Raw genomic sequence first — 24,821 nt, forward strand, 5'->3', positions numbered from 1 at the left:
CTATTTTCATACTGACCTCAGTAAGAATATCTCATTTTTGTACCCAAAGATATTACATTTTAATTTCATGGTTTCTTTTCACATTGAAGAATGTATTTTAAATAGGAACTAAAAATTTGATGAGTTAAAATTCTCTAGGAAATCAGCATCTATGAGACAAGCCATTGCCTTATAGGAGAGGAACAAAATTTTTATGCTGAAACTTCATCCAGCACTTTAATCATCCTCAAACAAGTCAAGACCCTGCCCCCCAAGCCCACCCTCTCACAACCTGTTTTTTTCCCTCCATTCTTCCTCCGACTTCCATATTGTCTGTGATGGATAAATACTTTTTCTAACTTGGTGCTTAACCAAATTAAGGAGCTGGAACTGACAAAACCCACAGCAAAACTTGGCAGAATTTTATATTATAAACTTCTCTTCCAACCCTATTGAATAGTGTCAGCTACTTCGCGTCATGTCTTACAAATCTGGTTATTAAACTTCGACAAACTTTGCCTGTTTATGAAGCCCTGACAAAACTTTTTGTGTCTACAAAACGTGGCTCAAGTAAACAGCATCTATCACATCTCTCGGTCACATCCAATCAAGCTGAACTAATATTTTGCTTTACCTTTAACATAAGGGAATCTGGAGCTTCCAGTGGCGTACATCCATTTTGAGAGCCAACAAGTTCTGCTCCGTGCACTATGATCTTCTGACCAACAGTCAGCCTTCTTCTATGTAAGAAAGCTTTGAGAGGTGGATCCAGAAGAGCTCTAATCCCATACCAGCCATCAGTTACTTCAATTATTGCTGCTGCTTTTTTACTTTCCACATTCTTATTGCTACTGCTAGGAGATACAACGGTGTTTAGCGATATGATTTTAGAAATACACAGTACAAGTGTTTTACCTGCCGCATCATCTCTCTCTGTTATTTTTTTGATTGCTGATCGTTTACTTTTATCAACTTCCAAATCATACCTACAAAAAAGAATTCATGATGCTTTGTTAAAGCAAACAAAATCCATCACTGTTTTTCCTTAAAAAGAATTGTAGCGAACTATTGGTTAATCAATCTACATGATTAAGTACTACTGTAGCAAAGCAAATGTTACCTAAATTTTTGCAAATAACATGCACTACATTTTTACTACTGATATGCATAAGTTTAACAATATAAGCATTCTGATAAACAGTAAATGCAAGGTAGAAGTGCATTATTATTATTTTATAATATTATGAACTAGAAAGCACACCGTATCACAAATTACAACTCCAAATACATCATTATACACATACCTATATTTCAACTGCAACAGCACTGTTTCTGGTGTCAAACATCTGTTAGCAAATTCATGTGGAAAAGACACTTCCATGGCTGCCAGTTTCCATACAATCCACCTATAGTGATTGTAAACCCAGGCCTCTGTTATTAGCTTGGGATCCACACCAGGAGTGTCACAGAGGGCTCTGCAGATAAATTGTTAATAAATTAACCTGAAATCCACGGTAAGTTTTTACTTGCCTATTTTTCCCTAGCATTGTATTCAGTGTATGTACACAGGCAATGTTAACAAAGGTATATTTATTACAGTGAAAACAGGAAGGTGACATTCCATAACCTGATCTGGTTATTGTCTGAATACTGAAGTTTTGTCCTCACATGCTTTGCAGCATGCATGTGCATACATGTGTGCATTCTTGAAATGGAGACTTTTGACCCTAGCAGTAGCTCCAGGGGCATGCTCTATCTGCTTCATGCAGTTATGCACATAACATTGAGCGACAGAGGTGTGCTCTGTTCCCTTTCAGCCCTGGAATTTCCCCTGCTTGCTTGATGAGTTCATTACAATCCATCCCCTTCCACTTCACAGTTTCTAGAGCTGTGGTTTGGGTGTTTTGTTTTTGTTTCCTTTTTTAAGCATGCATGTGGACAACACCTTTCAAAGAACTTTCAGTTACTACTGAAGAACTTTCTTCTCTCCATTGAGTGACTGCTCAAAGGGACTTCCATTCTGTGTTGAGTCCAAACTGTACCACCATGACCTGCATGAGCTGGGTTGGAAACATCTGTTTTTTCCAGCTCTCACAGTCACTAGGAAGGCCACTTCATTAAAGGAGAAAGAATTAGACCAGAAATTCAAATAGCTAAGCCATTAGACTGATTAGAACACAAGTTAAGTCCTATCAAAAAGTCAATTTCCAACTTGTCAGAAAGCCTCAAGAAGGTTTTAAGGAACTGTATTGCAGCTGGGTGAGGAAAAGAAACAAAAGCCAAAAAGTCATATACAGGAAGATAAGGAGCAGGCATGAGCATCAAATTAATTATTACTGCATTAGAAGAGACCAAAAGCAATCTCAAACTTTAGGAGATACTCTGTAATCTTTTGTGAAGGACAATGCAGTTCAGGAGTTAAAGACAGAATTCAGTTCAAGATTAAGATCCTAAATAAAAGATGACTAAATAAAGGCATATATATTCTAGTTGACAGAGGTCTAGTTAAGATACTTAAAGGTATAAAAAGATTGATTCAGCTGACCAACCAGTAGGTATTTATTCTCAACCATATGCTTTAACATATAACAAAGCCAGAAAAGATACAGGAACTGAAGGCAACCTCTTGTGGAACAACCTCTACAAATTGCTCGAGAGTGTGTCTGGTATTCAGGGTCAGATCGACACTGCCACCCAGAGCAGGTTCTGACACCAAAACCACCGTGGCTATTCTGGGATATTTAGCAGTATGTTGGTGGTTGCTCTCTTCTGTTTCTGAAAAATGAATGTGGGGAAAGCCATGTATCTCATGGCCTGACCACAGAATCAGGAGCACATCTGAAAATAATTATTAAGACAAGCTGCTTCTGGAACAAGAAGTTGGACTGCCTAAAAAGGACGATATTTGGCACATGTAGGCATAAGATGTTTTGTGCAAATACTTTAATATCTTTCCCATTCACAGGAAAACTGTGTGAAATTAATCCAGATTACCTCCAACATGCCTAAGCAGCAGATTGCAAATACACCGATCCAGAGTTGGATGCATTGTTCCCAGAGATCTACTGCTTCTTGACAAAAACAACCTCAAACCTCACATTTCCTATTAATTTGCGTAGCAGCGTTGCTTGTCAGCCTAGAAATACCAATTTCACATGAGAAAAGAATGACCAGCTTGCTTTCTAAAACGCATGCAACTCCAGAACACTGACATGTAGGCAAGAGGCCCTGCACCGTAACTGCACAGGGATGAACATCCCAGACAGTCTTTTATGTGCTTACTGTAAATGCTTTGTAGGAACCTTCCGTCTAGCAAGGTATATGCCCAAAACATTCAACAATTGCATCACCACTGGAGGGAAAGGTAGAATCAGGGATGGTATCCCTAATAGCACAATACTTGCCAAATGGGGAGGAAACAGCCAAGTAACAAGTTAGGTCAAGTTCTGCATACCCTGCCTTTGAGTGACTACATAAATGCATATGCCTACATGTCCCACAGCTGTCCATGAAACAGTTAGGGCATGCAATGCCACAGGGTGCAAAACGGAACTGTTGGAGGATTACCTTTGCTTTACAGTATTTAGAAAAAAACACAATCAATTTTAAGGACTGCTCTGAGACAAACTGGATTTACTATCAGAGAGACTTGAGAAGTTCCAGAGCAGCATGCAAAAATTCTAGAAGCCATTTCTAAACAAGTGAAAGACAAGAGGGTGATTAGGAATGGCCAACATGGATTTACTACGAGCAAATCATGCCTAACCAACCCAATTGATTTCTATGATGAAGTAACTGGTGCTGTGGGCAAGGGCAGGGCAGTGGATGTTGCATATGTTAACAAGGACTTTGACAATTTCTTACAGTCTCCTTATGACAAAATTGGTAAGATATGGGCTGGATAAGTAGATAAAGTGGGTGGAAAATTGGCTGGACTGCTGAACATGAAGAATTGCGATCGACAGTACAAAGTCCAGCAGGTGGGCAGTAACTAGTGGCACCTCTCAGATATGAATACAGGGTCAAATGTTGTTTAATGTCTTCATTAACAACCCAGATGATGGTGTGGAATGCACTGGCAGCAAATTTACAGATGACACTGAATTTGGGGAAGTGGTTGATAAACTGGGGGGCAGGGTCGCTGTTTAGAGGGACCTGGACAGGCTGGAGAAACAAGCTGGCAGGAATCTCATGAAATTCAACAAAAGCAAAGTCTTGCACCTGCGACTGAACAACCCCATGCAACAGTAACAAGCTGGGACTGACTGTCTGGGAACCAGCTTTGCAGAAAAGGATCCAAGGTCCTGGTGGACAACAAGATGACCATGAGGCAGCAATGTGTCCTTGCAGCAAAGAAGCACAAAAACATCCTGGGCTGTATTATGGGCAAAGCCAGGAAGGCTGTGATCCTTCCCCTTTCTTCAGCACTTGGGAGACTGCATCTGAAGGTTCTGTCCAGCTTTGGATTCACCAGGACAAAGATGCTGGAGCTAACTGGAGCAAAATCTTTTTGCTCACTGGAGCAAACCCCCACAGAGGGCCACCAAGGTGGTCCCCCTGTGTTCTTGGGGGCTAACCACAAGACATACAAGCCAAGAGAGCTGGGTTTGTTTAGATTTAAGAGAGAAAGCAAAGAGACCTTATTGCTGTCTACAGCTACCTGACTGGAGGATTCAGAGAAGACAGGGACCGACACTTCTCAGAAGCACACAACAGGATGAGAGGCAACAGACACAAGCCGGAACATGGGAAATTCTAATCAGAGGTAAGGGTTGTTGTTTTGTTTTTTTAAACCATGAGAGTGGTCAGTTGGCCCAGGTTATCCAGAGAGGTTGTGGAATCTCTGTCCCTGGTGGTGTTCAAGACTCAGCTAGACAAGTCCCTGAGTAATTAATCTAATTCAAACTGCGTTGAACAGGGGCTTGGACTGGATGACTGCCAGTGGTCCCTTCCAACTTAAACTATTCTATGATTCTGTGAATTCCAGCACTTGATTGGTCTTCACTGAGTAGTTGTTGGGTATGGACGCAGAACATCTCCAGTTCTCCCAAAATGAACAAATATTGTTGACGCCAAAAATGTTTCCCAAAGTCATGGCAATAACTTTGGCATGAAAAATGTTTCCCAAAGTCATGTGGGAGAAGCTAATAATGATGCTGACTCATTAGCAAGAGCAGAAAGCAATTTTTTTTTTATGAGGAAGTACAGATCACAATATGGAAATACACATCTTATACTAGTCAATTTTCCCATACTGGATTACCGGCACCAACTTCACCAACTCAAACTTTCAAATAAAAGCAGTCCTTGAGCGTGGAACAAACCTCTCTCTGTCCCACTTTGGTACTGGGAAGCAAATACTGCAAACCTCTTCAATTCTGATGCTATGCAGGTTGCCAACGCATGCTTGACTACAAATACTACTCAAATACAGGTTCCGGCCTGAGTGTTTGTGTGAATGCATACCAACAGTGACATTGACTTGAAATAAGAGCATCTCAAATTTACAGAGGAAATCAGAAAATAATGGTGAAGTATTTTCTGAAGTTTTGCTGGAACAGTACACTGGTAGTTCCTTGTTCTGTCACACATGCTTTTGATGAAGTTATAACGTACAAACTTGCTTACAGGAAAACAAAACGTAATTTTTATGAAAGTGTTTAGGAGAGATGCACTCAACACATACACTTTTCTTTCAGCTCACCTTAAATGACCTGCAAAAGGAGGGATAGAAGGACCAGGAAAAGTGCAAGGGCAGGGGTTGTTTGTGCACTTTTTTTTTTTTTTTTTTTTTTTTGCTTCTTACATATACTCAAAAGAAGGCTTGATGAATCAGTGAGTTTTACTACTGAAGTCTTTGCTTCCTTCAAATCGTACATCAGCTTTAAAAAAATTATATTGAAAAAACATATTTTAAGCCCTGTCCTGCCAAAGAAGCCCTAAGCACCTCCCCAGTCAACCTTCATTCCTATCAAAAAACTCTAAAGCCCAACAGAAATAAATCTTTTTCCACTTGGGAAAAAAAAACAAAAAACAAACCCAAACCTACTAACGCTAATTAAACAAAATGGTAAAGCACTGAATTAACAGAAAATACTAGTATTTTTCTAGACTCTTTACACTGTTGAAGGATCCCCAAAAATTTTCTAAATTGACTTTGTATGCTTTCTTTAATGGTCAGTGAAGATCACTAACAACATTAGCCTACATAGTAAATTTACAATCCTACAATACCTTTATTTCCACTAACAGAGGTGTACTAGAAGTGCACAGTAAAAAAGTAGGCAGAGGCTTTAAAAGATCACCGTGTTCAATTTATTCTAGGGGGTAAGAGAATCACTAATAAATAGCATACTTTTTTCAAGTTCATAAGTAACAGTACCTGTAAAACTCCTTTTTTCCAGCTTTTCCCTCATCTGTAGGTATTAGCCATCCTCCATCAGCAAGTTGCATTCCATTTCCAGCTAATAAATACTCCTTACTGAAAAAGTCTTTGATGAGAAACTGGAAAGATTCTGCATTTGTGCTATTAATTTGTATGCAATGTTTTGAAACACCATATGTGTAAAGCTGCAAAAAATCAGATGAAAAAGACAAAATAATGACAATACAGTAAGAATTCAGCTGAGAGTTCTTGTATCTAATGTTATAAATTCAGATAAAATATTTCCTTGAGGTTGAGACAGCTTTTGTCTGATCTTGTCATTTTGCGTGTAATCCAAGGAGAACAGAGGAATTCCCAGCAATTATTTTAGCAGAACAGCAGCAACACAGCTTTAAAATTGTTTAAAAAAAAAAAAAAATTAGTTCAAAAATTCATTGTACCTTTGCTGTACCAAAAGCAAGAGGCTTTTGACATAGACTAATCTGAGCTTAAATTTTAACTGCGTGTTATCTTAAAATAGTTCTTCATACGGCTTAAAAATCAATAGCAACTATAACTGGTGGATTTTTTCCTTGTTTGACGCTTCTCTTGATTATAACACTACAGAGACAGTTATGACCCTTATTATTTGGAAGAGTCTTAAGAACTGTGGATATGCAAAGCTACTTAAAAAGTGTAGCAACTGGTATAACAGCTACTGTAAATACTTATCTCAAAACTGAAGAATGTACCTATTCAACAGCTACTGAGTTTTTGTTTGTTTGCCTTAAGGAACAGACCCCAGGAAAGACCCACAATAAAACATTGTCAATATACCTCTTCCGTAGAATAAAAACTAGGAGATTTCTCTTCTACTGCAGTTTTCAGAGAGATTCTATTTCTTGCAGATGTTTTAATGACATAAAGACTGCCTGGCTGTGAGCCAATATTTTGCTTGTATTTCTTTTTAATTCTCATTTCCTGGAGATCTCTGGCACAGCGGAGATTTGTCATCATCTTGACCATAGCTGCAAAGGGAAAAAAAAAAAAAAAAATCATCAAAATATTTTTATAGTATATACCCATTTAAGATATACAGTCACACTATAAAAGCAGATTCAGAGAAGCATATTTTTAAGCCAGTCTGCAGATTTTTAGAAACTGCAACAGTCTAAATATTCAGAGTTTAAAGCATTTAAAAACCAGTGTTTACTGAAGGCATTTGAATAATATTTATATGAAATGAATGATATGAAATAAATATGAATATATAAGTCTCTGAACTAAACAAAAATCCATGTATTTTTTGCATCAGACTGAACTCTTGTCTTCAGAGAAAACTCTAAATGAACAGAAATTGGTTGATGATGACTAGTCCATAATCCTGAGATTTTGACCTGTAAATAAGGGATCTAATTCTGCAAATGCTCATGCATATGTTGAAATATACACAGTGAGTCCTTCTGAAAAAAATCCAGATTATTTGATTGTAAAAGTTACATAAATTATAGACATTGGAACATTCATGAGAGCTTACAAAGCATAAGCCCACATGCTAAATAAAGTCAAACAGTTGAGCATTTAAACTCTGCTTCTTTGAAAATGACACAATCAGCCATTTACATGGTTAAGCCTACATTTTAATTAGAAAACAGAATGAATACAAGCTTCTATAAAGGTGAATGAAGTATAGTAAGGCTAGTCGTTAAGATTCCTAGAATATTTTACTTAAGAGGTATATAAAATCAAATATCAAATGAAACATAAGCCATCTTAAACACTTGTTTCTGAAGCACTGTGTGAAAACAAATTTTTTGTGTTCTTAATTAAGTTTGGAGATGAGATTAATATGCTTTATGAGGAGTGCAATATAAAATACTAGGAAAAGTAATTATTTCCTAATTTTCCTGAAAAAAAAAAACCCAAACCCCAAAACAAAACCCACCACAAAAACCCGAACTTAAAAAGAAGCTTCTTTTTATTTAAAAAAGAAGTCTGACAGAATATGCAAAACCCTTAAAGGTTCAGTTCTGATAGTTAGTATTCACAATAAGTAAGTGATCAAAATCTGAAAATACCTAAATTGCCATTTTCTAGGTCAGTGTCTGCTGCATGCTGGATGCAAGACTGGTGATCCTGAGGTTCAGCAATATTTCGTTCAGTTGTGATCTGATTTAATTCCATCTCTTCAGTCATATTCTTGCTGATTGGTGAGTCACATCTTTTGCTGATGCCTTGTTCACCTGTAGAAAACGTCAGCTTGGTTTTGAAGGGTGGAATAAAAGTTTTAACAGTTTTGCCAGATTTGTGCAAACTTCTTGTTTCTTCACTCTCTTCTGCTGGGGCCTTACATGGAGTAGAAATCCCTGAAGTACCATTTGAAGACTGCCTTTGTGCACAGTGCTGAAAAATGGCAGGTTTCGATTTAAATCCTTTGAAGTCTTGATCTGGTAGAGTAAGGGTAGGATTCTTGACTTCTTGTCGTTCTTTAGTAGCCCTACAGAGACGAAAACATTTAAACATACAGGTTTCAGCTTCCTGACGAAACTCTTTGTCAGGATTCTGATAGTCTTAATTTAATAATACAACTTTCACTACTATGTCAATAAAAAGACATACAAAATATATAAAAGACAATAAAAATATCAAGTCTTTGACATTTTAAAAACTGAATACCTAATTTCTATCTATTGAGAAAAGAGAAATACAAGTGTAAAATTTGTTTAGCATCGCACCAGTCTACTGCAGCAATGTGTGTTACATGGTAATCTGTTCATTTTGCAGTAAAATTATTAATCTTTTATAAAGTTGGGTAGCAAATTATTACCATATATTTTTAAAAAGTTACAAGAGCTTTAGATGTTTTAAAAAAATTGCAGTAGAAGAACTCTAAAATATATTATAAATTTCTCACCCAAAAGGTTGACAAGTTATGGGCTTTAAAGGAACATGGTATATAAATTTTCTTCTGTCTTTGAAAATGCCTAGAAGATAATTAGGAAAAAAATTTGAAATGATGTATTACATGGATAGATATTTAAAGCACATTTTTTTCTATATCAATGATATAAATACATAGAAAAATTTCCAGAGTGGATTTAAACGGCTTTGTTCTTTCCCCCCCAAATAAAATCTTTATATAAAACATCTTCACGCTAGTTGCAGACAGATCTAAAGGATGAGTGACCACAATGCTGAACTCTCAAAAGTTCATATTTGTGAGCCTGCAAGATGTTTTTAGGCTCCTGAACGGCAAATGTTCATCATATATTTAATTCCAGGTAGGCTCACCATTCAATTTAGAATTCTTTCAGCAACTTTTTTTTTTTTAAAAAGTTACAACAGAAAAGGGCACATTTGCACAAACTCCTCCTTCCATCATTGAAGGACATGCTTATCTTGGAATTATGAACGCAACTAAATCATGTCGGCCTGGAATTTAAACTCATTTGTGCTATGCCCTTAGGCTGCGAAGAGGAAGTTTCATATGAGAAGTCACATATACAAGATGCCACAGATTCTAGAAGTCAGAGGCAAGACTATACTGGAAATTAGAACTGTCTTCAGTTGTTCCACCAAAGAATAACACTGTTCAGATCCTGCTGCAGGGTAGGATAATATTTACATATGAAGGGTGTAAAATTATTCTCTGGCAGCAACTTACAAATTCCATTTAAAACTTCCTTTAAATCATGGCGTTTATGCTTAGAACAGATTTAGGACAGCATTCAGGAACCAATATACTGGTTAAACCAATACATTTGATGAATCCTGATAATGAATTCTAGGTGAGAGCATGCAGTGCTTAGAAAGAACAAGTTCCTTAAAGGACACAACTTATCCCATAACCAAAAGCCATAGTCAAAATCACATTATCCTAATACTCTAATCACTAACTAGCTTCACATAAAGCATCAACTTAAACTTTAAAACCTTGATTTCACTTTCATAAGCCTCCATATTACTGGCTCGAAATATTAAAAGCATCTGTAATGTAGACACCCATCAGTACATATATTCTTCATGAATTATTATATGATGAAATTAGCAGTACCTTCTCATTTTCCTGTAGATACAGTTTTTCATTGAGAAATTACAGATCAATAACATATATTCTTCCTAGTGAGACTAGAATTTGTGAGATTTAGGATCATAAGAAACTGGATAAATTCCTACCAAGCTGCAAATTAAACCAGAGTTCTTGCAGTAGGACATTGTAATGTATTTAGATTATACATAATAAGGCATACCATTAATCATATGATTTCAAGTCAGCAGAGACATTACCATAGCAGCTTCCCTGAATTTTCATGACTATATTGATAAAAGAAGCAGTTAAGCAATCTTATTATATACTAGTTTACTGGAAATTGAAGAATTCTAAAGATAACAACTGACATCAGATTACTGCTTAGAACACAAGAAGACTGAAATTACCATCAGGGGTGCTTTTCGAAGCTTTCAAAGATCTGGGGGGATTCTTTGTTCTGTTAAATTCAAGCAGTAGCTGTCTTTTAATTGGAGGTTCTCCTAGGATAAAACCACAGATTTTTAAAAGTGATGTTCCTTTTAAGTTCAGTTTCTTACCAATACTGTATAACTTAGTTATAATTTCTAAATAAAACATTCAAGAAGTCAGAGCAAGCAGAAGTGGCAAGTTTTCAGATCACACATCTGTATTAAACAGCCTTTTCGAACACAGAGCTACTTCACCACAATTTGCAGAAGTTTATTCTGTACAGAATGACTGTATATTGTGTTACCAAGAATGATTTCAAGATTCCGTATAATGAAGTCTGTTGCAGAATCTTTTATGGTCAGTAGGTCTGTTCCATCCAAATCAGAATTTGTGAGCCTTAAGTTATCAAGCATACTCGAGGCAGTCTGCCTCAGAAAGTGCACCGCAGTGGACTTCAGCAGCGCAGCTCACCTGCATCTTCTTTTGTACTTTCAGTAATCAGAGTCCCTACAGAATTCCAAAGAAGCATGTAACACACCTTTTACAGAAGCTGTAACTAAGGATGTGGTTCAACTGTGTCACAGCTGTTTCAAGTTGAACTGATAGAGTCCTATCTGCCTTTCCATGCCTACCCAAACTTTCCCACACTAGCCTGCCCAACCTTTGTACCTGAACTTGCGCAGCGAGGCAGTGACTCTGTTGCAATCTACCCTTCCATAAACAGTTTTCAGCTGGCCCAGGTCCCTGAACGGGTCTGGGTGACTGTGCAAGTGTTAAGTACCAACACTTCAGTTCTGAGACAGATCAGTTTTAGATGGTAAGAAACCACGCTTTTAGATGGACAACTATTTTTCATATCAGACTAGCCATCGCAATATAAGTGAAACCTTGTCCTCACCTGCAAGGCACAAACCAGTGAAAATAGAATTATTACTCATTTTTCAAAGAAAAAACCCACTAGATTTGTGCAGAGAGGGGGGAAGAAAAAAGTCTGCTCAGGGAGAAAATAAGCAGTAGCCTGTACCATGTATTTAAGGCTGGAAAGAGCGGATGAATTCTTGCCTGCAACAATAATTTTGTCATTTACACTAAGAGGAAGAACTTCAATTTCTATATGACCCAAAAATCAGTGTGACATGCAAAAAAGCCCCAAACAACCCACTGTGCAGAAATACAGAGTTGAACATACATAAGACAAAGACCTACCGAGTGAGTTTTTTTCTTCAAAGTGCCTCTTCCCAAAGGTCTTATTTTGAAAGTTTTTATCCAGTCTGCCACTGAAGGACTGCATGGTATTGATTTGTACTCCAGAATCGGAAAGATCATCTTCCATAAAAGCTCTTGCACTTTCTACAGCCTCCACTTCCAAGTAATTTTTCGGAGTTTGGAGAAGATTAATATTAATTTCTGCTTTAGCAGTAGCACTACATGAAACTGCTTCAGGCTCTGTTTTCATCCCCAGATTCAGCTGCCCTTTTCCAAAAGACCTAGTCTCCTCTTGCTGAAAGCTATTTTTAAATAATGTTAACTGCTTGTTTTTCTTACTATGTGGTGCATGCTCAGGCATTTTGACACGGTGAGTGCTTAGGAAAGACTTCATTTCCTCAGGGTAGATGCTTTTTACGTCAAAGTCTTCACTGCAGCTTTCTTCAGTTTTGGATTCTGAGATCACTTTATCAGTTAGAGATTTTACATGTTGACCACTCTCTTTAATTGAACTAAGTTGATCTGTAACGCAAAGCCCACTGTTCAAGAAGTCATCAGATTCTTTTAAAATTGCCTTTGCCTTTTGATAGGCATTTTTAGAGACTGTTACCTGCTTTCCACTTGCAGTGCTGAATCCAAAAGCTGGATTTGAAATCAATTCAGTGCTGGCATTTTCTTCCTCTTTTGGTAACGCTACCTGCATTTTCCTAGGAACTACTTCAATGTGCATTTCAGACTTTTCAACATCTTCCTCAACTAAAAATGCTTCTTGTATATCCGATGAATGATTACCTTCCATTTCGGAAAAGAGCTGTCTAGCTTTCCTTAGTGACTCTTCCGATAGTTGTACAGGCTTACCACTTGCTGTACTAAAAAATCCAAGATTGCTTGTAGAAGACTCCGACTGCTTTATCTGCTTATCTGGAACAGGCAAGTGCCCTAAAAGCTTAATATGCTGTTCAAAGCACTGCCTCTGAGAATTTGGAACAGACTTTGCATCTGCAAATGTGTTTGTATCTGGGTGACCATTTTCACTAGCATTTGCATTTACTGTAATAAAAGGGGATGCAGCTGAATTAATCTCTTCACTTCTTGTAGGATTTAAAAACTTAGCAGAATTAGGACACTCGGCATGAATGACAGGTGATGAATTTCCAACAGTCTCTGTTTGGTTAGTTTTTGAGTTAGTCTCAGTTTCATATTTTACAGGTTCACTGCAGTCTTCTTGAAACATCTGTCTGACTCTTGCTAATGTGCTTTCTGAAACAGAAACTGCTTTACCTTTTGCTGTAGTAAACACAATTTGTTTCATATCATCCTTTTGATTTTCAACATTAAGTGATGTTTCTTTTAAGCTGGTTAAATGAGTTTCATCTTCAGGAAGACTGACTGGTGACTGGTTTTGGCAAGCATTAACTATGGTGTCTGTGAAGCAGTTTGTATCAGCACAAGGTTCATTTAAATGTTCTAAGTCAAATTCCTTACTGTCACAGTGCAAATGAGAAGAGCTACTTTTTGAAGTTAAGAGGAGGGATTGATTAGATTTATTGTTACTGTCCTCAATAAATAAAGTATTTTTTGTACCTCCAGGCACAGAATTGTCTTCAAGGTCATTTGATACCTTCATTAAACGCAGAGATGCAGCAGAGTGCACAGGAAAATAATGTATGTTTTCTGAATCATCCCTCTTTTTTGCTGAATATTCCATCTCTCTCTCTGCAAACAGTTTTCCATCTTCAGACAAATGAGTTCTACTTAAAGCATCACTCTCCTGTCCAGGAAGGAATTCCAGTTCTGACGTTCCAGGTCTGACATCAGCTTTCTTATGTGCATATGAAGTTACCAAACTTCTTTCACAATCTTCGCCTAGATTAACAAATGTATCTACTTTAACAGTATCAAGAATCACAGCGGGTTTAATGGGACCGCTCTCTACTGTCTCCTTAAGTTGTTCTCTAGGTTCTTCAGGAACAAGCTTTTTATTAAAATTAAGTTTTTCTGCATCACATCGAGGAATGCTTTCAATACATAAATCACAGTCTTTGACACATTTTTTACCACATTTTCTTTTCTTTAAGGCATTCTGGAAATTGTCATTTTGTTCCGTTCCTACATCAACAGTTTCTGCAAAAAACTGTTCAGCTTTAGCCAAAAATCCATCAGCAATTGTTATTTTCTTGCCACTAGCAGTGTGAAAACCAGTCAGATAACTCCCTTTCACTTCATTTTTTTCAACATCCACCTCTTGCTCGAAAGGCATTTGATGATGATGGTAAGAATCTATTTTTATTCTGCTTTCATTCACTAACAGGTTCTTATCATGGGTGGTGCCTTCTCCTTCCATATTTATACGATTTGTCTTTTGTTTATCAGAGTTCTCCAAAACATTTATGTCTCTTTCTCCACATGGTACATTGAGCAAGTGTAGAGAATGATCCAAAGCTGCATCAGAAATGGATATATCACCACCAGTTGGAGTTTGAAATTTTTGTGACAAGCGTTTGCTTTCCTGCTTTCTGTCTTCTCCTTTCTGGTTAGGAGACAGGTTTTCCATTTCATCTGATATGCTTAACCTATGTTCTTCTGCAGCTGTAATAGCATCTCCTAGACGTGTTACATCTAATGAGTCTTCTTGCAAACTACCTTCAACTTGGCAATCTCCTTGATTCAAAAACTGTTTGGAAGTTTTATGATTCTGGTTATGTTTTTTAATGGATGATAGACTGTTGATGATAGAGTTAGTACTACTGCAATTAACATTTTCATTATCATTTATTAATCTTTTTGTTTGATTTTCCATATCTTCCTTGAACGGTATGCTAGTATTTTCCTCATTTTTTTTCTGTGCATGGTGAGAAATGGAACTTGTGTGGGAAATGGCACCTATGCTTTTGAAATCTGAAACACAAACCATTTTTCCTTTGTTTTCTTTTGCCAGGCATCTGACAAAATTACAGTTAGAAGACATGTGCCCATTTGAATTGCGACATCTAGTACTAGTTTCAGAAGATTTAAACAAATAGTTATCATCATCCAAGTCCTTGAAGAGCTCTGCAGATCTGGTCAAAGCCTCCTTAGAAATATTTATTTTTTTACCTCCAGCTGAAGTAAAGCCTACAAAATTAGAAAAACTGTCCTGTTTAGCTACCGGAAAGCTCCCATCAGATATTCTACTTTCATTTCTGTCTAAGTTAGTAAAAGTAACCTTTTTGTCATTTTTACAGAAAACCCCTGCATTTTCTTTTTTGTATTCCACCACTTTAGAGTCTTCATTTATGTCTTCCTGCTTAGTACAATACCTGTCATTTTTTACTTGATTTTCAGATTTAAAAGTGCTACAAGAATCAACATCTTTCCTTGTTTCAGAAATATTTTCCACATTTCTTGTTCCACGTGTTTCTACCGTTCTAAACTGCTGAAAGACATGACTTTGTATCATGTTACTTTGCCTTCTAAACTGTGTAAATTCAAACTGACTACCTGTTTCTTCCAGGATACTAGAAAGTTCAGCAATTTCAGCTTCTTGGCTTGCTGTCAAGGTTTGATTTGTTTCTTGCAAGGATTGTTGACTTCTAGGAAAGTTTTTACACAAGCCAACTTTATGGGGAATAAACTGTGTATGTCTAGGCTCAAGAAAACTTGCCTGTGAATCTAAAGAATCAGATAAATTACTGCCCAACTTGCTTTCTGAATCTGAGAAAAATATATTCTCCTTTTTAACTTGATTTGAAGCGTTTCTGACTCTTTCCATGGAAGAGGCTTCAAAGCATTCATTTTCAATATCTTTGAACAGCATTCTGCCTTTTGCTATACTGACTTCAGAGAATTTAATCTGCTTATTGGAAGCAGTCTGAAAGCCACCAAAGCCCAGATTCAAACTGCACGCGTTAAGGTTTCCTGATGACTTCCCTATATACTTTAGGTTCTTATTTGGCTTTTTGCTGGAATACATAGGTGCTACTTGTTTATCTTCTTCAGAAATTACTTCATTTAAAGAATTATCATCTATGCAATCTAACAATTCTTTAGCAATCTCTACAGCTACATTATTGCAAGCAGCTGCTTGAGAGATTTCATCGTTTTCAACTGACTTTGGCTCTTGATTGTTGGCTAGAACTGCTGAAGAGGCAGCTGCATCTGTTTTCTCCCCTTGTTTTAACCCAGTACTATAATTTTCTGAGCAGTTTATTCCCAAAGGTCCAAGCACTTCTGTACAGTCAACTACTGACCACTGGTCTGTAGCATGCCTTTTATCAGTTGATATTTTATTGCAACGATCACTACTGACTCCATTTATGCCAAAGTTGATCTGACTCAAAGTATTATTGAAACCGCCGTTTGTCACAGACGTAATGTCATGGTGCATATCAATCAAGCGTTCATTATCCCTAGGAGAAGACCACACAAGTTGTTCTTTAAGGCTCCGAGGTGCAGTAGCTCCATCCTTCACAGTAGCACTTACATACTTATCTTCTTCGCCTTTCTCTAAGCAACAGCCTTTAGGGAGCAATCTGGAATGCTTTCTTGCCATTAGGCATGCTGAAGTTAGAACTTTACGTTTTATATTTGAAATTATTTCACTATTTAAAGAATCTGTTGTGACTTCTTTCTGTGTATTAGATACTTCTAAGCATTTTAATGATGTAGCAGGTTGATCCTCTCTTGCATTTTTCTCCAAGTCTCTTAGGTCTTGTTGCTTCAGCCTATCATTGAAGGAATTATCAGATGAATTATCCATTATATCCATTTTTAAAGTACAAGTGCTGAAATTGTTTTCCTTGATGTTTGATTGCAAATCCTTCCTCTCAGCAAAAAGCAAGCAGTCTACAAAAGAAGACATTACAGAAAAAAAGTGTTAATAAATCAGTTCTCATTTATGCAAACAAATGCAGATTCAGATTTTCATAAAATTTTGGCCCATAAGATCATTTCTACACGTTTAACACTGGTACCATAAATATCACTTTTATTTTCAAATGTGAACACCTTGACAAGATTGGAGATCTGTTTAATCTAATCATGTTCTAATAACCGGGAACAAGTAAGTAGCCTGCAGTTAATGCTATCAGTTAAAAAAAAAAAAAAATCACTTTTTAGTTGTAATGAAATTTGGAGATGGGCTTCCATTCCTTGTGTGTCAACATAAGGACTTATTTCAAATGTTAAAGAGAAGTACTTCAATTCCTAATATTAAGTAATTCTTCCAGCAAGAACAACAGCTTTTAAAAACAGGAGTATGTGCTTGCTTTTGTTATAGAATTTGGGTTTTTTTAAATATTTTGTGCTTCTGGAAGAAACAGATGTACAGTCTTAAACCCCCTAATTTTAGAAAAATAACAATACAACTTTACCATTTGTTATGATTGCTTAGAAGTTATCAAATCAGACAGGATGGCCCTTAACACTATGGATATCTAAAGAGCATTGACAAAGATAAGTAAGCTTGTCAATTAGCATAATGGTTCAAGGCGGAAGTTTCTATTCCAGAAACTAATCTGAGACTAAACCAGTAAGTTAGCACCAGACTATTTGAAAATAATGCCATTCTGTCACTATTACTATAACAGACCAATTCCAGATCTCGATTCCCAGACTAGTCAGTTGCAGAGCTACTTTATCACAAACACAAGATTTTACATGATTTTATCTGTAACATGTACACAAAAGGTTCTTAACAAATGCAGAATCCTCCACAAATGATGAAAAGCTTAATAATATACCTTGCTCATCAACACTGGCCGCATGACAACCTTTAAATTCACACGAATCAGATTCCAAATGTGGTAATAAAGGATGAATAGGCAATTCAGAGGTTACTTCTTTCTGTATTTTTTCTTCTTGATACAGTAAAGTATTATTTATTGTATAAATAAATCTCTTGGATCTCTTTCTCAAGCTAGAGAACATGTTCAGGCTTTTAAAGCCAGACTTCGTAAGAGTATTTTCACTATTTGTTAAATGTAGGTCATTGCAATTATCTGGAGATGTCGCACTACATACAAGTGGGGGAGACAGAACATCCGTTACAACAGATTTAGAAGTTGCTTTTAAATGCTTGGAAAAGCTGCCATTGTAGACTACAGAATACTCCGTGACATTTGTACTTTCGATTAAAACAGAATTACAGTTTAAGAAGCTCAGTTTGGAAACCTTCTCAGCTGCACATCCTTTTACTAACTTTGGATCTTGAACACTCAGAGAGACAGATTTTACTGGAGTTATTTCTGATGTTGGGTTGTTTTCTGAATTTTTCACTTCATAGCACTTTCCTGACAAATTGACACTCAACAGCTTTTGTGCTTTTATCAAGCCTGAAGTATTCAGTAAAGATGTTTCCACAGCATCGTCCTTGGTCTCCAGTACTGAATTCTCTTCTAAATTTTTCTCTCCACATAAGTCAGAGGGTGGAGGGCTACATATAGACATTTCCAAGTGAGTTACGTCAAGATCAGATAAGTTCAGCTGAGACCACTGGCTTGATGAAGATGGCACGTCTTCTTTCATGGGCTTCTCATTCTCAGATGACTTGTGTGTTCTATAATCTTGCACGTCTCCTGCAATCCTAAGTGACTCCAGTTCCTTTTCATGTCTTATTAAACAGCCATCTTTACCATCCCCTGTATCTGTGTTTTGGAGTAAAGAATCCTTCATTTCAATAGAGTGGCTTTTTTCAGTCAAGCTAGCTATTTTCACTTCCTGTGAAGTGCCAGTCTTTCTTCTAATAGACTGCTCAGAAGGAACATCCCCCTTTCCTTGTGCTTTATCTGTGTTTATTTCACAGTTCTCTACTGCATCCAGAGCATGCGGCACCAGCAGAAGAGTTCCATTGGACTTAGCAGGTGTGCTGAACGTATCCTCAAAGCTATTCATCTCACCAAGTAAGCCATCTAACGTCTCTGACTCTAAATAGTTTAGAGAAGATGGGGAGAGGAAAAGAAGTAAATTAAGTTTTAGGAAATAACTTAGGAACAGCATTGTGTTTTTATAGATAAATACAGCTTTCAATTTTATGGCAATTACCTTTACTCAGGAGTGAGTTTGGAAAAATAAATCTACGTGTCTTTAAAGGAGGTTACTCTTCAACAGCTGCTGTTAGAGGAAACAGGAGGCAAAGGACATACATGCAGATGTCCTGGCCTCCTGGGGACTGTGGTGGTTACACAGGTTTCCAGGATAAAACCTGGCTGTCTCAAAAGAATTTTGTTTTTTCAACAGACAGGAGAATGAGTAGGTAATTTTACAAGATATATGTCTACATTTTTTCCCTCCAAAATTTATGCCAGATAGTAAGCACCAAACTCCTTAAGAAGCTGCCTATTTTTGTCTATAACTGGCAGCTAAGGAAACTATTATTTAAGGATGATTCAGTAAGCCATCTTTAGCTTTGATATAGAATACTGTAGTGTCAAGAAGGATTTAGAGAAGATTCTCATTTTTTAAATTTATTAGGAAGCTTTTAACAAGTTCCAAATGATTGGCACAAATATTAGGAAAAAAAAGAGAATTTTTTGTTTGTGTAGAGAAATAATATGCAGTGGGGAAAAAATACCCTAAACTCTACTTCATAGACAGCCTTAAAAGCTTACACATACAAAATAAAAATATTACCTTTTCAAATGTATGAAACTAGACCTGCCTATCAAAATATTTCACATTCAAAAAGATAGCTAGGTTTTATTTTGAGAGTACTTTTTAAGGCTTTTTCATATCAAAGAAATTGTAACCAAGTACCTAGAAAACATCCGTGTCCTCTGTTTTCCTTGGGCACATAACCAATAGCTTAACTTTTTCTGTGAGCCTTTTTTAGGTACAATTTCGTATAATTTAGAACTATTTTCCCTGTTAGAACTTCTAAATAACCTAGTGTACAAAAGGTTTTCCATTTGGAAGTCCACAGAAGATTTCCCAATACTTGGTCACACACATCCAACTATTCGTAGTATGTCCATTAATGGTTCACGCCCATGCTGTAGGCATAAAACCGCCTCTCATCTCTCTAACAGTTACAACTAAAAATAAAAAAAATCCAGCAAAAAAATCTTTGAAATATTTGGTAGTTCTTGCACTTTGGACTGAATGCATATATTCAGTCTCACTGCTGTTAAGGATGCAACTCTCTTCATAATAATAATCTCTTCATATCCTTAAAATCATGTAGGTATTCAAATTAGTATTATGATGTGTCTTATTTTCTTTGACTGAAACAGAAGTTATACCTAATAAAACTGATTGCCTTTCATGATCATACAACACTATTCCAGAGAAAACCAACATCTGAAAGCTACAAACATGGAGGTTTGAGCTATCCTTTTTACACTGCATCTTCAAATGCTAAGTTAACTATAATCAAAAGGGGAAAACAGAAGAGGGGGAAGAGACATTTGCAAAAGTCATTTTGTACTTAAAAAAAACCCCAACATGTTTCTTCCTCCTCTTATTTTTACTCAGACATTGTTTTAACTAGCCTTCTCTAATGTAGTATGGGATGTAATAAGCCATTTTGGAACACAGCACAGGACATTAATTTGTCCTTCATTTCTAAAAGCATTTTACTGGCTACAGATTGCTTGAATATGTGTACTACCAACTACATTTTTTCTTCTCAGCGTGTTTGAACTTACAATACAAAAATAGCAGTATATATCGCTCTGCAAGCAACAATGCTTCCTGACCCCAGCATTCTCAGCCCTCCTCGTCAAATTCTAAACTGATTCTTTCACAATCCTTACATGTACCATGTACAAACACTATTTTTAGGGCAGTCCAGTCAATTCAGATAAGGAGACAAACAATCCTAAGGATATATCATCCTGTCTAGCCCGTGTCTATAGTCCCTTTTAACACGTGTGCTTGCTGAACAAATTTCTCTTAATATTCTTCCCTTCTGCCATCATTTCTCAACAAAAACAAAAAAGCTCACATTAAAGTGTACATTTTTCACTTTTTCACTAACATGATCTAAGAACCTAGAATAAAATTTTTTTTTCTCCCTCGGCTGAGTCTTTTCTGCATTCATTAAAAAAACCCCAAACATTTCCTTTTCCTAAAGGATTTGTCCCGTTTTGAACTACTAATAGGTGAAGTAAATGAAGAAAGGATATAGCAACATTAAAAAACAAGCTCACCACAGAATAATGAGTATTGGGGTGAAACTTCACGATAAAGCTAAACCTGTTCAATACCTAGAAGTAGTAGTCTTGCTCCCCCTTGAGCCTGCACCATTTTTCTCTCTCAGCTCTCCTGTACAGTCTCACACCTTCACTTACACCAGTACTAATCTGATTGTCATCCAGAGGCATGGTAACCTGATTTAATTCACTGACTCAACAGAAACTGATTGCTTTTTTTAAGGCCAGATTAGTTTTACAAAGTTGAATCAATTCAGGAAGTTACGAGTACACAGCTGGCAGAGGAAATAAGCCATAAGATCAGCTCAGGGTAACTACCCTCAGTCTTGCTTCACAGTATACTCTGTAGTAAAGCATCAATGCATACCAAAATCTTTGATGTCATCTTCAGCATTTAGCTTTACTGTCTCTGCTACGGACAGCATACTTGTATCACTTGTCTCAGGACATTTATCATGGTTGGAAAAAAAGTTGTGCAAAATCTGTAAACCAAAGACATAAGCTGTTTTATACATTACATATCAGTAAGTGTCACTTTCACAGTAAAGTAAGCAACTCTAAACATTTACTGCAGTATCTGAGTAATTCTGCATCTCTTAAAATGAAAGGTAGCACTTTCACAGGTACACTTGAAAATAAATAAGGAGATAACCCCTATTTTCAATGCAAAGCAGGTTCCATTCTATGATCAATTTAAGGGCAGTGAATGGTTCATCAGTTTACTATAAACAAGCCTCTCAAAAAGCAACAAAGGAGATATGAGGAAGGAGAAAGACGTTTTGCTTATTTTAACTTGTAACGGTTTGTTAACTGTGAAGTTTCAGGTAGTTAAGAATCAAACGTAAATTTGGAATTGAATCCTATTAGCACCATCCTCGGTTTTCAGTCTGAATAATCATTCAGCTTCCATATACACAGAGTAAAATTACAATTTTGCAGGAACTTTCCCTTTCCTACCAATATCAAAGGTCTGAAATTAATACTCAATTTCAACTCTTGGTATAGTGGTTGAGCATAAGAAGTTATTAGACTATATAAGCCAAACAGTAACTCCCAAAACTTTGACAGAAGAGGAAGAAAAACACATAAACAAACAAAGCCTCAGATAAATAACATATTGCAATTCCTAGGTTTGATTTCTCTTTGAATAACTCCCACTGCTGCTGAATCCAAGTGATTTTTTTTTTTTTAAAAAAGCACAGCAAAAATGTTCCTCAAAGGGGGTTATTTGTGAAAATACAGTCTACAGCCAGGCTTTGCAAGTTTAGTTTTGTGAACAGTAACTTTTAAAAATAGCCAGATAGGAGGGCCTAGAATGAAAATGACAGAATTTCTTAGTCTTGGCTCAAGGAATGTACATATAACTAAACAGCTTAACTGAAATTAAAGAACAGCATAGCTCTTAAAACTACTTACTATCTCAGCTCTTTCATCCTGTTGCTTTGCTCCAGAAATAGAATCATTCTCTCTAGCTTTAGAAGAAAGACAGACAAGTCAATTCATTTGCTCCTAAGCAATTTGCTGAGTGAGTTCAAACATGGTTGTGTTTTGGGAGGATTTTCTTTGTATTATTTTAAATGCAACTGTAATCTGTAAATAAAAGCTACTAAAAACTAACCAAAAGTTCTAACTAAAAAGTCCTACAGGTGAGGCTGAGGGACAGTGTACAAATGCAGTTTCACAACAGCATAAACCACCCTAAATCATGGGTTGTAGTTGCTGCTATGTAGGCAGACCTCTGAGCCCACCATCACCGCCAATCCCCTTTCCAGCAGTTATTCATAGCACTACTCTCTAATTTTTTCTGTCAAAGGATCTGGATGAGATCTTCAAGCCTATGTCAGGAATTTGTTTTTTTCCATTTCCTCCCACAAGAGCAGCAGTATCTTTTCACCTACATTACAAAAGGAGAAAGCGAACCCTATTTTTAAGATGCCTAAAGAGCAATATATTCAAATAACATGTTTCATAGACATGGCATCTAAGTTCCATGTAACAGCCAAATGACTCACTCTTTCCTTTTACAGGTGACAGCTGGCAGGGAGTGGGGGCATCACTACTATAAAATACTAGGCTCCTCCAGGAAGTGGGAGAATGAGGAGAGCTCAGACCACAACTCATCTCCCAGAACAACATCATTAAGCTACGGGCACTTTCCCCAGCCTTCCTTTTCAAGTCACATCATTCTGAACCAATGAACACCCAAACCAGCACAACTCAGTGAATTCAACCTTGTGAAGAGTACCACCCCCTCCCTGCCAACGGAGGAATCACAGAATCACAGAATATCTCAAGTTGGAAGGGACCTGTAAGGATCATCGAGTCCAACTCCCTGCTCCTCGCAGGGCTACCCAAAACTAAACCACATGACTAAGAGCATCGTCCAGACGCTCCTTGAACTTTGACAGGCTTGGTGCCCTGACCAATTCTTGCATGAGGAGATTCCCAATTCTTGCATGCATTCTTAGTATGCTTACATGCTCTATATGCTTTGTACAGTGACAGTTTAACGACATTAAAAAGAGCAATGTCAGGAGATATGCAGACATCCAGGTTTTCCCATTTTCTCAAGTTTTCATCAACAAATCAAAGTCAAATTTCATTTTGCTTATCATATGCCAAAGAAATCCCACTTACAGCAACACCTTAGGTTGAGGCTTGATGTTTAGCATCACTATTAGTGCCACTTAAACAGTCATCACTCACTCATTCTCATCCTTAGTTATGCTGGCACAGCTGTTTGTGGAGCTGTGCAGTAAATGAGGTCCAGGAATTGCCCTGTCCAAATAACCCAGGAAATACGGTCTTCAATTGGATCAGTACCTCAGTCTGCCTCACTGCATCAATATGGCAGTGGGCACAGTGAGAGGGCTTAAAAATGCTGAAGCCAGCACTGCTGCTGGAAAGTTTCCTCAACAGGCTACCCCCTTAGACTTCATAAACATACTCACATGACTTAACCTAACAGTATCTAGTTTTGTGATAGTATAAATATAAGCAATCATTATTTAATCCTCTTTCTATGCTTTGCTATGTTATTTCTAAATTTATATTCCCTAATCCCTTATACAAAGGAAGAAAACTTTTGAAAAGCAATGACACATTTAATTTCATTTCTTCCTTTTAGGGCTGTATTATTTAAAGTCAACCACTAAGTATCACTGCAAGAGTTTTGTCCTTTTTAATTAAAAAAAAAATAAAAAGCAGTTGACACTAAGTAAACTTCCAGTGTCAAAACCAGAAGTTTTTAACCCTTAGCAACTGTTCATTTTTAGAAATACCTATTATCACTGTTGCACCAAGTGTAGGAGGCGTGGCTAAAGAACTTGACCAGGACATATCTGGATCCACTTCTGCTCCCAGACTTTCAGAAATACGTTTTGGAGTTCTGACCTAAAAATATATTTAACAAGTATTATTTCTATGCAGAATTCTAAATATACTACTCAGGAAAAAGAAAACAAAATGCAGGAATAAAGTATTTACCTCCAGAAGTTTTGGTGTGCAAAACAAGCTTCCATATGGTCCTAAAATACAGTATATAATAAGGACATTAAGTAATACCTAAGACATAAGGATTATACCAACAGATATCAGATATTTTGTAAAACCAAGAAGTGAAAATACAAACCAGGCATATTACTTCTCTGAGGTGTTCTGTAAGTATTTCTTAAAATAGTTGGAC

General features: G+C 36.8%; 2 protein-coding genes across 5 annotated transcripts in view; one reads left to right on the forward strand and one right to left on the reverse strand.

Annotated features, from left to right (window-relative positions):
• The window catches only part of N4BP2L1 (NEDD4 binding protein 2 like 1), a 45,423-nt gene extending 26,613 nt beyond the window's left edge, over window positions 1–18,810 (forward strand). For 3 of the 4 annotated variants that reach the window (XR_015704419.1, XR_015704418.1, XR_015704421.1), the window contains 3 exons: window positions 2,945–4,744; window positions 8,441–8,553; window positions 18,790–18,810. The gene's annotated coding sequence lies outside the window, so the exon portion shown is untranslated. Of the gene's footprint in view, window positions 1–2,944; window positions 4,745–8,440; window positions 8,554–18,789 lie in introns of those variants that run through there. The other variant, XR_015704422.1, reaches the window with a different exon arrangement.
• Window positions 1–24,821, reverse strand: part of BRCA2 (BRCA2 DNA repair associated) — a 41,185-nt gene that overhangs the window by 11,301 nt on the left and 5,063 nt on the right. Inside the window, exons 5-18 of the mRNA XM_087755873.1 lie at window positions 24,768–24,820; window positions 24,623–24,663; window positions 24,418–24,529; window positions 22,553–22,608; window positions 21,504–21,618; window positions 17,729–18,910; window positions 12,009–16,832; window positions 10,781–10,873; window positions 9,258–9,327; window positions 8,422–8,840; window positions 7,181–7,371; window positions 6,362–6,549; window positions 1,284–1,454; window positions 614–965 (exon numbers count right to left, since the gene is read on the reverse strand). Coding sequence (XP_087611999.1) covers window positions 614–965; window positions 1,284–1,454; window positions 6,362–6,549; window positions 7,181–7,371; window positions 8,422–8,840; window positions 9,258–9,327; window positions 10,781–10,873; window positions 12,009–16,832; window positions 17,729–18,910; window positions 21,504–21,618; window positions 22,553–22,608; window positions 24,418–24,529; window positions 24,623–24,663; window positions 24,768–24,820 — 7,867 coding nt within the window. The remainder of the gene's footprint in view (window positions 1–613; window positions 966–1,283; window positions 1,455–6,361; window positions 6,550–7,180; window positions 7,372–8,421; window positions 8,841–9,257; window positions 9,328–10,780; window positions 10,874–12,008; window positions 16,833–17,728; window positions 18,911–21,503; window positions 21,619–22,552; window positions 22,609–24,417; window positions 24,530–24,622; window positions 24,664–24,767; window position 24,821) is intronic.

Source organism: Nipponia nippon, unplaced genomic scaffold (assembly GCF_047370975.1).
Source record: "Nipponia nippon isolate SJK-2023a ecotype South Korea unplaced genomic scaffold, ASM4737097v1 scaffold_2, whole genome shotgun sequence".
In the NCBI taxonomy this organism is placed as follows: Eukaryota; Metazoa; Chordata; class Aves; order Pelecaniformes; family Threskiornithidae; genus Nipponia; species Nipponia nippon.